Source organism: Citrus sinensis, chromosome 5 (genome assembly GCF_022201045.2).
Source record: "Citrus sinensis cultivar Valencia sweet orange chromosome 5, DVS_A1.0, whole genome shotgun sequence".
Classification (NCBI taxonomy): Eukaryota; Viridiplantae; Streptophyta; class Magnoliopsida; order Sapindales; family Rutaceae; genus Citrus; species Citrus sinensis.
Window position 1 is genome coordinate 38,590,575 of NC_068560.1, and position 12,482 is coordinate 38,603,056.

Sequence of the window (12,482 nt, forward strand, 5' to 3'; positions counted from 1 at the left end):
TTATTAAAGGTTAAATTCTCAGGTGCAAGCATTCGGTCGTCATATAATGCCAGATTTAATACATTTTATAACGAGAGTGGAAGAGAATTAAGAGTTAGTCAAAAGTTTTGAAAAAGGGCCATCACAAATCAGAATAAGGAATTGAACCCGACGAGAATCGAACCCGCAACCTTCTGTTCTGGAGTCAGACGCTCTTCCATTGCGCCACGGACCCGCAACTGATCTACGGGAACTTAACTTTATTTAATAAAACTAACGAAACCCCACCCCCCCCACCCCCCGGTTGAACTTGCGACCGAGCCTCGCTGCGAGCAGTTTACTTCTCAAATGTGAGCGAGCACTTGTGAGATTTTCTTCCATATCCTCCTAATGGCGTCAATTTGGACTCTCCAATTCCACTCTCTTTATTTCCCGGTAATCATCCTATACTCCTTTTTCTTTTTTCTTTTTTCTTTTCCTGGGAACTTATACACACGTACATACATGGTTTTAATTAACTCTACATTTCTTTGGGTTACAAATTTCAAAGCATCGGGTGTCTTCGACTGTTGCAAAGCTTAGAACTGAATTTACATTGAGTCAAGGCCGATTGAGCTTGAACCGATGGTCAACAAATCGAAAGTTTCAACTTAAGGCAGTTAGAGATTCAGCGAGTTCTAATGAGGACCAGAATCTGGAGTCTGGAAAAGTTGCTGTTGCTGCAGACACGAAAACAAAAGACCCAGTTGCTAAATTTCAAGAAACATTAATCTCTTTGCCTCCTGTTGCTTTTGTGGTAATATTTTTATTTATTTATTTTACTTTTGCAGTATTCATGTGCCTGTAATTGAATTTTTTTATTGTTGATTTATTTGGAAAATAATACCGGTATCTTTGTAACTGTTCTGCTTCTGCAAATTTTCAAATCACATCAGCTAAAATATTTGGTTAATGTTTTCCCACCATCTACTTACTTATATTTGATGGCTAGTGATTTAATTAGAGTGTAATTGTGGATCAAAAGTCCCCGTGCATCAAATCATGAACATACTCTAAGTTGTGTTCATTTATTTTTTTAAGTGAAATAATTGATCTTTATGCTTGGATTGATGGCATTGTATCCTTTCTGTATCAGATGAAAAGGCATACTAGGAGTAGTTTTGCAATTGGATTGTCCCTTTCAACTGCATTTCTGGTTATTGTTGTGAGGGCATTTATTGTTAGGAGGTCCAGATACAACCGGCCTGGCTCTGTAGAGGATCTTGTCAGACGTGGGCAGCTAAGATCTGACCGAAGAGGCATGTATGATTCCAATCCTTCATCCCTTTACTTTCTTTGTCCGTGAATGTTTTAGCAACTGGTGCTTTATAACTGTATTTCTCATTTTCTGTTTAGTTTATTGTGTGAATTATTACACTGCACCTTAAACTTCATCTGCATTGGTAGCTAATCACATTGAAGTTTCTTAGATGTCAAGCATTTAGTTACCAAGTCAGCACATAAGTGTGGTTATCTTTTGAAATCGCCAATTTACAGCTCAAGGCCTCTCAAGTACGAGGACCCCTTTAATAATCCATTAGTGAAGGTTGGCAAGAGCAACTCAACTATGGAGATGTGTGGAAAGGTTTATCGCTTAGCTCCAATCACTCTTACCAAGGAGCAACAAACTATCCACCAGAAAAGGAGGTCTCGAGCATATCAGTGGAAGAGGCCAACAATCTTCCTTAAAGAAGGGGACTTGATACCTCCTGATGTTGACCCAGATACAGTCAGATGGATTCCTGCAAATCATCCTTTTGCAACCACTGCCAATGACATTGATGAAGACTTGGCACAGAACAATGTGTATCAAAAGCACGGTGTCCCTTTTCGTATTCGGGCTGAGCATGAGGCACTGCAGAAAAAGCTTGAAGCACTACAAAATGTAAGTTGTTTTAAATAATTGAATGTTTAACACTTAGTATTATGGTTAAAAATGGAATATCAATATTAAGGCAACAAAGAGTGCTTGGCAGACCTAATTCAGGGACCAGACTGGTAAGTCCATAAATGACAATTGAGTACTTGTTCACTGTCTCTTAATTCCTTTGCCTTTAAAACTATATCACGTGTGATACTGGGGGCCATTTGACTTTGATTTTCCTGTGCCAGTTCAACAATTGCCGACATTTTTGTAGACATGGTTGTTTCTATCTCTTGACCATAGAAAGAGTGTTTTTTGTGCAGGAGCACGTGAATTGTTAAGTATTCAAGCTTACTCATCTTTTGCTCAGATTGTGATGCTGTGTGTAATTTGGTTACTTGGATCTCTGAAAAACTTCCTGCTCATTCTCTTAGATTTCTTGTTTATTTGTTTGCAGGAGCAAAAGCTTAATAAATTAGTGATTGATTCTAGCAACGCTAAGGATTTTGAGAGAGCATTCAAGTTAAATCCCAAGTCAGAAGAACCTTTAGATCAGAACCCCTTTGTTAATCAATCTGGAGATTTGAGGCCACCTAGGCCAGATCAAGCCCCAAATGGATACGATAGCAATTCATCCTCGGAGGAAATGCAGAAACCCTAAACATTCAATATCAGTATTATGTTCATGTTCCTCTGTATCTACTGTGAAGTGAATTCCCATTTTTCAAATATTACATGAGAGTTGGCTGGATCACCATTTGAAAATTTCCCTGCTGTTGGCTTTAGTTTTGCCTTTTCTAGAACCAGTTGTAAGTTGAAGGCTGTAAATATGAACTGCGGTGTTTTACATAACCGGTATCTTTTTTTTTTTTTATGCACCCTGGAATTTCAATAGGCTTTCTGCAGTCGGATTGCAGATATTAGTTTCTTTTGCACAGATCAACGATGGTGCAATGACTTGAGTGATCCTCAATGAAACCATTATACAATATGGTATTAAAGAAGCTTCAGTAGTCACTAATAAGATATTTCATAAATCAAATAAGTAGAGCAAATGTATTTGAAACAATATTGACAATATAATACTAAAAATGCATTTCGGAGAGGAAAAAAAAAAGAAAGAGCCACAACCTCTTTTAATTAGAATATCCTGATTCCCAATGCACTGTGCAAAAATTCTCCAAATGAAAGTATGAGCTAATTCTGCCGGCTAAGCTGAAAGCCATTCTCAGTTTTCGATTAGTCAGCCTTGGTGGCTTGCCTTGCCCCAACAGCAAAGAACTCAGTAATGACTTCAAGAGGCATGCCTTTGGTTTCAGGTACTCTCAGGAAGACGAAAACCCAGGAGATGAAACACACAACAGCATAAACACCGAAGGCACCAGCTAGCCCTATTGAACTAAGCATTACAGGCAGTGTGTAGGTGACAATGATGTCACAAATCCAGTAAGCCATGGCACAGATGGCAATGCAGATGCCACGGACTTTTGTTGGGAAGATCTCTGCACAAAGGATATTTGGAATTGGTCCATAAGCCGCAACAAAGCAGCAGAAGTAGATTATAACACAAGCTGTTGAGATCCCTGCTTTTAAGACTGGGCTGATAAGTTGCAAAGTTTCACTAATGACAAGAATGATGAGCGACACTATCAGCACAGGGATTGTGGTGAGCAGCAGCTTCCTGCAAAATCGGGTTAATTAATTTGACAAGGCAAGTATAAAAGTTAAAATTACCCTTAAGAAAGAGGAAGAGAAAGTATTTCACAATGGAATCAAACAGAGCTGAAGTATATTTTCATCGGCTTGTGGAGTTACAAATGACAAAATTCATACAGTTGCCAGTTTCAATACTTAAGATGACAAGTTGGCTGCATAAGAAGCACTGAGCTTGATGTTTCATTCTGATCAAAATCAGAACACACATTTTTGATAGATTAAGGACAATTCTATTCCTACTTCCCTAGTGATACTAAACATAACTTTCAGATAAAATGATAATTTTCAAGATGGCATTCAGAAAACACTTTTGAGAATTTTAATGTTCAGATAATGAGAATTTAATTATGAAATGTGCAAAAACATTATTTTCTATAACATCAATCTAACAAGGATATAACCAGAAGGAAGCATTGACAAAAACAAGCAGTATCCTACAGAGTCACCCCTCAGAAGAAAAGGCACGGGAGTGAAAAATAGATGTACAGAAAAACAAATCACCTTCTGCCTGCTACATCCATAAGCTTCATGGCTACACCTATGCAGGGAAGCATCAGAAAGGTTGTGAAAGCACTGATAAGGAATGATGCAGATTCCGAGCTAATGCCCAAATTAGAAAGAAGAACTTCAACACCTGCTTGTTCTAGGATTTGAGGAGTGTAGTAAAGGACCCCATTGATGCCAGAAAACTGCACATACATTAAAAGAATTAATCATCATATTATCAATCCCAGGGTCAGATAAAAGGATTAAAAGTGAGTTCGCATAAGTTTCATTGATATGAAGAACAATCTTGTTAATCTAGCTGTTGGTACTCCTCCTACAAGGTAGGACAGGCCATCTGTTTTCCTTTTGATCTTCTGGAAGCAAAATGTTCAAAACAAGGATGAAAGAGAAAGCCAACTAAAACCATGTTCATGTACTAAACTTTTCACAGGATCACTGTTTTCATTTTAATTCAACAAGAGAAAAAGTAGAGCAACTAATGAATAAAACAATTGCCTACCTGCTGTAGTATCTGGATTCCAACCCCAACCAACAATGCACGCTTAACTCCAGCCTCCAAAAGAGCGGCCCAACTAGGCCCTTTTGAAGCAGTTTCAGAAGGATGAACCATTGCAGGTCCAACTGGATGCTGATCCATAAGCTCCTTGGAGTATAAAGCAGGCTGGCTTACCAAAGCGGCAGCCTGGATATACTCACCTTCTTCAGGCACATCATAACCAGGAACTGAAACAAGAGATCCACGTCGGGATCCTGGAACTCCCTCCTGATGCAAGTAAATCCTTTTAAAACCCCCTTCCTTCTTTCCATCCTCACCTTCTCTCTCCGTCCATTTCCATGCCAATTGCCAACCACCACCAATGCCTGTACTACCAACTGCCTCTCCAGATCCCTGCATGAGACTGCTGTGACGTCTCATGCTCAAAATACTGCCATGGGAAGGAGGGGCAGCCATGTCCTTTTCCATGCTTGTTGTCTGGCGAGAGATTAATGGACTATGCAAATTGTCATCTGAGTCTGCCCCAGCAATGTCTGATGCATGGTCCTCTCCTTCCCTCTGCAGGCTCTCTTCATCCCAATGATCATGTTTAACATGATGCTCCGCAGTACTAAACATGCTTCCAAAGGTTGGAAAAAGCGTACTTCGCATACTTCCCGATTCTGGAAGCTTTTCATGAACGCTGCCAAATAGAGTCACAAGAGGGTCCATAAGTGGGACACTTTGGTTTGCCAGGCTACCCTGGCGAGAGACAAGTGCCAGAGAACTCTGTCCTGTGACAGGTTTGGCAACCCATGAGAGGCCTTCTTCAGGTCCATATAATCTGATTTTGTCTTTCTCGTCAGTAGGTTCCTCACCATCAGCAAGTTCATCACCTGGGCCTATTATATATTCTTCTATAGATGTTTCACCCCCGATTCCAAGACCTTCAACCAGCAAGGCCATCTCACCTATGGATTAAAGAAAATTTAGCAAGACAAACATGATCAAATTGTCGCAAATCAAGAATTAAATGGAAAAAGATAGGAGGGGTGTAGAAATTTCCAACTGCCCATGCATTACTAAGCCACAATAATTGAGGTCAATTAGAATGGTTGTGACAAAATATCTGTGGACTTTTTCCTTTCTCAATTCAGTCCTTGTCATTCGGTGAATGTATAAAATCAACTGAGAAGCGATATGAGAATTTCAACTGCTTTAAGTTGCATGCTGTGTAGTACATGATTATCACTGATTTGATGCATTTATATGAATCTGATCAAACAATGAAGATCCAGAAGCTTCAATATTTTTCTTTTTTTTAAATAAAATCTTAGTGCCAAAATTCTGCACTCATAAATGTATCTGAAGTCGATACAGAGCTCTTTGGAAATGATAAATCTGATTTTTAAAGACGTCCTTTCAGAACTCTGGATCAAGATGGTGACTCTCATTAAACTAGCAATAGCAAAAGACTGCAATGAAAAACTTCAGTTGAAGTAGAATAATAAGCTTTGAGCCACATATTAAAAATATTAATTGAACCAACCAAATCGTCAATGCTTAAGAACCGAGTAAACTAGGGTAGTCCATATTCCATGTGCTTAGTCTAGCAGATAGTAAATCTTACTGAAAAATTCAGTCAACTGTGCAGTGTACATAATGTTTTCATCAGAAATTGATTTAAGAAGATCATGCACACCACCAAACACTGGAGGCAAGGCTCAAGCTCAATGGATCAATTCAATCAGCAAGGAGACAATTTTCTAGGCTCCATCAGAAGTACATAATCATATTTTGGGAAAGGAAAGAAAAAAACACCATGAACAAAAGCAAACCTGAAACGTCTTCCCTGCCACGTAATCTCTGGAGGACCTGCTTTGCCTCAAGCATCTTTCCTTTACTCACAAGCCACCGAGGAGATTCAGGCAAGAAAAATACTGCAAATGCAAAATAAAGAAGGGCAGGAATTGAAAGAACCCCAAGCATTAACCTCCAACTAGGTGAAGCTAACAATGACATCCCAAAAACCATACAATATGCCAGAAACATGCCACCCGAACCAGTGAATTGTGGAAGAGTATTTAACCGTCCCCTTATTTCTGATGGAGCAGTCTCAGATATATAGAGTGGGACAAGAGTAACTGCCAGACCAACTCCAAATCCATCTAAGAGTCTCGCAATGCACAGGACATAAACATTGGGAGACCATAACATTACTAAACCACTAACAAAGTAGAGGACTGATGAGAGTATGAGCATTGGGCGCCGACCAAGCCAATCTGATATGGGTCCTGAGCATGTTGTAATAGCTGTGGCTCCAATGAGTGACATGGCCACAACAAGACCTTCTACGGTAGTACCCAAGTTGAGGTCCTTCTTGATGTAGACAATTGCCCCTGAAACCAAAGAAACAAGATTATAGAAGTGCATTTTGAACAATAATTTGACCTGAAAAAATGGCATATATCACCAACCGATCTAAAAGATTCCAATCCCAATGGACAAAAACCACAAAGTCGTCCATTGAGCAAAGAAGTAGCCAGTCACATTGAAGAACTAACAAACAGCTGACAAACTAAATCTGTAAATAAAAATAAATAAATAAGGAAAAGCTGTGAAGCGTTAACTACCAGCGATTGTTGCATTATCCCATCCTTGCAAGAAGTTACCAATAGTAGCAGCAATAGCTACAAGTGCAGCTCCGTTCATCTTTCCGCCAATGATTGAAATCACTCGTCAATACTCAAAAAAGTAACCTGTAGGAAAAGAAGATCCCACATCTATCATCATCAACATAGATCCAGTTCACCCAAACAACAATAATTGGACTACATATATCGACCAACCATAACAGTGAAAGCAATAGCCACAGTGTCAAATCTTTACAGATTTGACTAAATTATTAATACTAGCATATTTACATCCACATATCAACAGTATCAATAATCAACCTTTAGAAAATTCAGATCTCTTGGATTTCTCACCTCTTGATACCTTAACCGCCAAAAGGGTCAAAGCCAAAGAACCCGTGCTTGATGAAAAGGTAGCGATTTAAAGCATACACAACTTAGAAAAGCTAACTTTTCAGAGAAAAAGCTTAAGGAAAAGAGAAACAACTAATCTATGAGTAGTAATACATAACAGAAGGAACTGCAAGCAAAAGAACTGGCTCTTTGGGATGAAAAAAAGATGGAATCTTTATGGACAGACAAGAAGATTCTCTACTGAGATAAAAAAAAAATTTTAAAAAGAAGCTTTATGTAAATTTGCCGAAAGAAGTGCGCTAATGAACTGAAACAAAAAGCAATTTTTAAATAGTTTTTTCAACAAGCCATCAAACACTTGCCACTTAAACTTCACTCTGCGACTCTGACTTAAAAAAAAAAAAAAAATTACTTCACTCCATAAATTGAGTTCACTGACTCAAGAACAAGTGTAGAGTTTTGGTCCAGGCCCAGAACCTGACACCTTCTTAGATTCAAATTGAAGTGCAATAGTTCCAATTTTTTACTTAAAAAACACACAGTTAAAATGAAATTAAAAAGAGGGTCTGGAACGTACTTCTAATGACTAATGATTAATCAATGGACAGCAAACAAATCACAAGGATCCTAATACACACACACACACACATATGTATGTGTATGTGTATGTGTATGTATATGTATATATGGGTAAATTTCACTGCACTCCTACTAGAGAGACTATCTTCAATATATATATATATATATATATATATCTCCGTGTGTATTTTTAATTTTTTCGGGTTTTAATTTGTCTGTTAAATTATATATATACACAGGGGTGTATAAATTAAAATAATTGAAGATGATGAGCTTCGACTGCTTTCCTGTACTTGCTCCGCTGTCTTTTGGACATCTATCTTTTGAAATCGACAGGATGTCTTTTCTTTGCTTTTTGCCCCTTTTTTTTTCATTTCTCTCAATTCTTTGTTAATTTTGTTAGTCAAGCTGTGACAACGTAATCTAGTTACATAATACAATATGGCTTTGTTTAATATTAGATGTTGTAATTTTAAAGTTAGTATTAGTTGTTAGGAAAAAAGATACGTAACTGTGATTAAAAAGTTAATTGTGTTTGATAAATTTAATATTGTTATGAAATAATTATAATTTTATAAATGTTTTATTAAAGTAATGTTTTATCTCTATTAAACAATTTGTCATCTTTTATAACTCTTTTTACCTTATAAGAACTTAATATTATTTTTAAAAAAGAAATTATTTTATTTTATTTTAATTATGTTAATTTAGAACAAAAGGTAATTTGATTTTTAAATATGATGAATAATAAGTAATTTTCTTTTATTATTTTCAATTTTTTTGTTATTAATTTTTTAATTCTGTGAATTTTCTCTTTTCTAATTTATTGACAAAGAGGAGACGTGTTCAAAATAATATATAAAAATATACTAAAGAAAACAAATATGATTAAAATAAAATAGATTTAGGTGGCTGAAGTTGTTTTCTACCTTGCATGTGTACGTGACTGGCATAGAACGTAATGCCACAAACGTGAACTTTGAAAATCCGAGATGGTATATAAAATTTTTAAAATACAATAACATAATAACAAGTGAAAAAAATGGCTTTGGCTTGGCTTGTATCTGTACTATAACATATCATCTTTATATCACCTTCATTCAATGTACAGCATTAGAACAGCTAAGGTTTAAATACCGTAAGTTCAATAACCTGATTCAAATATTTAGCTAAAAATCCTCAATTTAAGCAACATGAATTCATTAATCAATCTACTACATATATAACTTTAAAATGTCAACAGAGCAAAAGACGTTTAAAGTTCTAACTTCATAACTGTATATCGCTACATCCCATGACGAAGCATTTGAAAGACGTATCTTTTTTTTTTAGTTGATTAAGCATGGTAAAGATCAAAGAACACACATAGTAAATCATGTTTTCCATTCAAAAAAAAAAAAATCATGTTTTATAGCAAACATGTTAGTTGTTTTGTACATCTGATCTTGTTCTAAGCCATCAAATTTGATCATTTCTTCATACAACTTAGCTTGTAAATCAACTACTTCCTTCTCAGCACCGAAAAGCACACTAATCAAACTATCTATTTTTAGTTACCATGGCTGCAACCATCTTAGTCATTGCCCCAATATTTGAATATGTTCAATTCCCTAAATCCAATAAGAGATAACATGTCTGACAAAGCACAATACTTTTGCTTTAACCATTTCACTCGAGATTTAATATGATGAGAATGCTTTGAAACAAGAACCTTGACAATTTGGCTTCCATCTTTTGTTCCACTTGTTGTAAGTGGCTATTTCAGAACCTGCAATCTAATTGTCACATAAAATTTTGACTTAAATCCAACAATGATTCAACTGATACAGCATTTTGGGCTGTCATCCAAAAATACTTATTTTGCCCGTACCTCTTTGAGTTGGAACATAACTCATTTTGTAACAATAATGTATACAAAATTATTAGAATCCAAATAGATACAATGTCAAATAAAAATTAATTGCATAATTCATAAGCAAAATCATAAGCAATCAGATCATAAGGAAACAGATACAGTGTCAAATGAAAATTAATTATATAATTCAAGCAAACAGATGCAATGTGAAATGAAAAAAGATTGCATAAGTCATAAGCGAACAAATACCAATGTTAAACAACAACCCGAAATAAGAAGGCAATACATCTCAAGCAACCAACACAAACTCTTCATTATTCTCTACTTACATGCCATGTGTTCCACATCTCTTGGGCCAAATTTTGTCTTCACATAGTCTATTTATGTGAGGGCTCAACTGAATCAACAAACTTTGATTTGTTTGACATTCTAGAGTCAACTCATTATCCATTTCCATCTCTATATCATCATAAGACATTTCTCTTCTACTAAAGTTAAGTAGCATACAACAAATAGATTTAATATGCCATTGTGTTTTTATATATATAAAATGAAGGACTTCCTAATCAGCCTATCTCTTCTTCAATAACCCAAAACATCGTTCAATTACATTACAAGCATCTAAGTGCTTCATATTAAGTAACTCTTCTAGAACAGTAGGTTGGTATCCTTCACTAAAGTGACTCAAACGAGGTTACTTGAATATCATTCAAATAGTAACATAGTTCTCTAAATAGAGAAAGGAAGAAAACCCTTCCTATTGCTGTAGCCACCATCAACCAAGTAATAATAGCTTATTAACAAAAATAGGATATCATAAATCAATCTAATTGACAAATGATGTAATCTTAGAAGCTAAAGATGATTTTGGTTAGATATATTACCATTAGAACTTGGAAACCATTTCTTCTAGTTAAAGCATATAGCATGCAAATATGTTGAGTTGAACCTTTCCATCCTAGTAAAAAGTAGATAGATTGCATGTCTTGTGAACAAACTGTCAAGATATTTGTTGCAATTTCATTTTTCCTAGTTTTATATTTTCTATCAACCTTGGAAACGTGAACCTTTATGTGCGTCTTCTAACGCACCCAACCAATTCTACATAATAAGATAAAAAAAAATTGTAAGGCAATATACAAAAATGCATCAGAGAAAATGTGATTTGAAAACAATATTATAGATACCTTAAGCTACTTCCATTTTGGGTCTGTTGGATTCTCCATCACTAGCTCAAGTGTTTTTCAAAACCCCTTTTGGCATTTAATTATTACCTTTAAACACTCGTGGAAATATTTACTAACTATTTTTTGAATCTTGTGAAATTGAAACCAACAACCCAATTCTTCATATGATGTGCCTAAATATAAAAACATTGCAAACATCTCCTCGGGAGATACATTTCGAGTGCCAACCAAATGCCTTTCCCACAAAGAAAGTTACATAAAATTTTGAATGTTTCTCTATCCATTCTTAATTTTGACAAATATTTGATATCACTTTGAAAAAGCAAATCATACACAAAATAGCTCATTTGTTTGTATACTCTAGAGATTGATTTTGTACTATCGAAGTCTCCATTCATAAGTCAAGCAAAGATGAAAACACATGGCAGCCCACACGGTCACAATCATTTGCAATACCATAATCAAGTTCTGTATAACTACAATGACTCTTCTTTCTTGCTAACAAATAAGTAATTTCTATATCTCAACATAACAAAATTAAGCCAATAGATATTAATTATTTAAAATTAATGAACAGAAGCACAATATCAGATATGAGCAGCAATGATTATTTGGGCACCATGTAAACAAGAAATGCAATTTTAATAGTACTTTAAGCTCAATTCCTAGATATTAATCTACATTGTCAACTCAATCTATTTACTGAGGAAGAGAGAGAGAAAAGAGAGAGAGAGAGAGAGAGATGCATGGAAAAGTTCAATTTTTTCTCCATAGACTAAGATTTGCATTGATCAATTTGTCTTTCAAAGCCAACCACAGAATCCGGCAATTTATTATCATGATAAATGATAAACGATACACAAATAAAATAAAAAGGGGTGATTAAGAAACAAAATCTGGAATCAAATGCCTAATTCATATATTTCTCGCATACTGGAGCCACAGTGATTGTAACAGAACAAGTAATCAATCCAAGTATGGCATGGATCACCAACAACATTGACTTCGTGAAAATGCCATAATACACATGAATTAAAACAAATCAGTGAAACAAATTTAAAGTGATATACTTTTATAGAAATTAAAACAGAAAAATATTTTAAATTTTCAAACAATTATGTTTCTAATAATATAAATATGCCGCCCCCAAGGGAGTAGCGCAGTTGGTTGAGGGATTTAGATCTGGTGCTTGGCTATATCATGTGTTAGGGGGTCTAACTGACCCCGGTTTAGAGGCCAGGTTGGACCCGTGGTTTGATTCGGTGTGCGAGTCTAGATTATAAAAAAATAAATA

The 12,482-nt window shown here is 35.7% G+C and overlaps 2 protein-coding genes across 4 annotated transcripts; one reads left to right on the plus strand and one right to left on the minus strand.

The window, feature by feature from the left end:
* The first annotated feature begins 61 nt into the window (after positions 1 to 61).
* Positions 62 to 2,734, plus strand: LOC102628325 (hypothetical protein). 3 transcript variants are annotated; one of them, XM_052442409.1, is made up of 6 exons: positions 62 to 414; positions 530 to 775; positions 1,115 to 1,277; positions 1,449 to 1,903; positions 2,131 to 2,218; positions 2,340 to 2,734. In XM_052442409.1, coding segments are annotated over exons 1-6 (999 nt in total). In that variant the 5' UTR covers positions 62 to 369; the 3' UTR covers positions 2,342 to 2,734. The 3 variants fall into 3 exon arrangements, with proteins under 3 accessions (XP_052298369.1, XP_052298368.1, XP_006473837.2); XM_052442408.1 differs by lacking the exon at positions 2,131 to 2,218 and having other exon boundaries at positions 76 to 414; XM_006473774.4 differs by lacking the exon at positions 2,131 to 2,218 and having other exon boundaries at positions 95 to 414; positions 1,115 to 1,281; positions 1,516 to 1,903.
* Positions 2,735 to 2,893: 159 nt separating this feature from the next.
* On the minus strand, positions 2,894 to 8,279 carry LOC102628821 (monosaccharide-sensing protein 2). Its single transcript, XM_006473776.3, has 6 exons — positions 7,568 to 8,279; positions 7,214 to 7,339; positions 6,419 to 6,979; positions 4,605 to 5,551; positions 4,100 to 4,287; positions 2,894 to 3,563 (listed from the first exon to the last, which is right to left on the minus strand). The coding sequence occupies exons 2-6, from the start codon at positions 7,290 to 7,292 to the stop codon at positions 3,122 to 3,124; spliced, it is 2,217 nt and encodes a 738-aa protein (XP_006473839.1). The 5' UTR covers positions 7,293 to 7,339; positions 7,568 to 8,279; the 3' UTR covers positions 2,894 to 3,121.
* Positions 8,280 to 12,482: the final 4,203 nt, after the last annotated feature.

Bases quoted from the DNA above. Each gene is read 5' to 3' on its own strand.
- LOC102628325 (XM_052442408.1), top strand. From the start codon at position 370: ATGGCGTCAATTTGGACTCTCCAATTCCACTCTCTTTATTTCCCG. The intron at 415-529 runs GTAATCATCCTA...CAAATTTCAAAG, and splicing joins TCCACTCTCTTTATTTCCCG to CATCGGGTGTCTTCGACTGT. The intron at 1,904-2,339 runs GTAAGTTGTTTT...ATTTGTTTGCAG, and splicing joins AGCTTGAAGCACTACAAAAT to GAGCAAAAGCTTAATAAATT.
- LOC102628821 (XM_006473776.3), bottom strand. From the start codon at position 7,292: ATGAACGGAGCTGCACTTGTAGCTATTGCTGCTACTATTGGTAACTTC. The intron at 6,980-7,213 runs GTAGTTAACGCT...CTTTGGTTTCAG, and splicing joins GGATAATGCAACAATCGCTG to GGGCAATTGTCTACATCAAG. The intron at 5,552-6,418 runs GTTTGCTTTTGT...TTTAATCCATAG, and splicing joins TGGCAGGGAAGACGTTTCAG to GTGAGATGGCCTTGCTGGTT.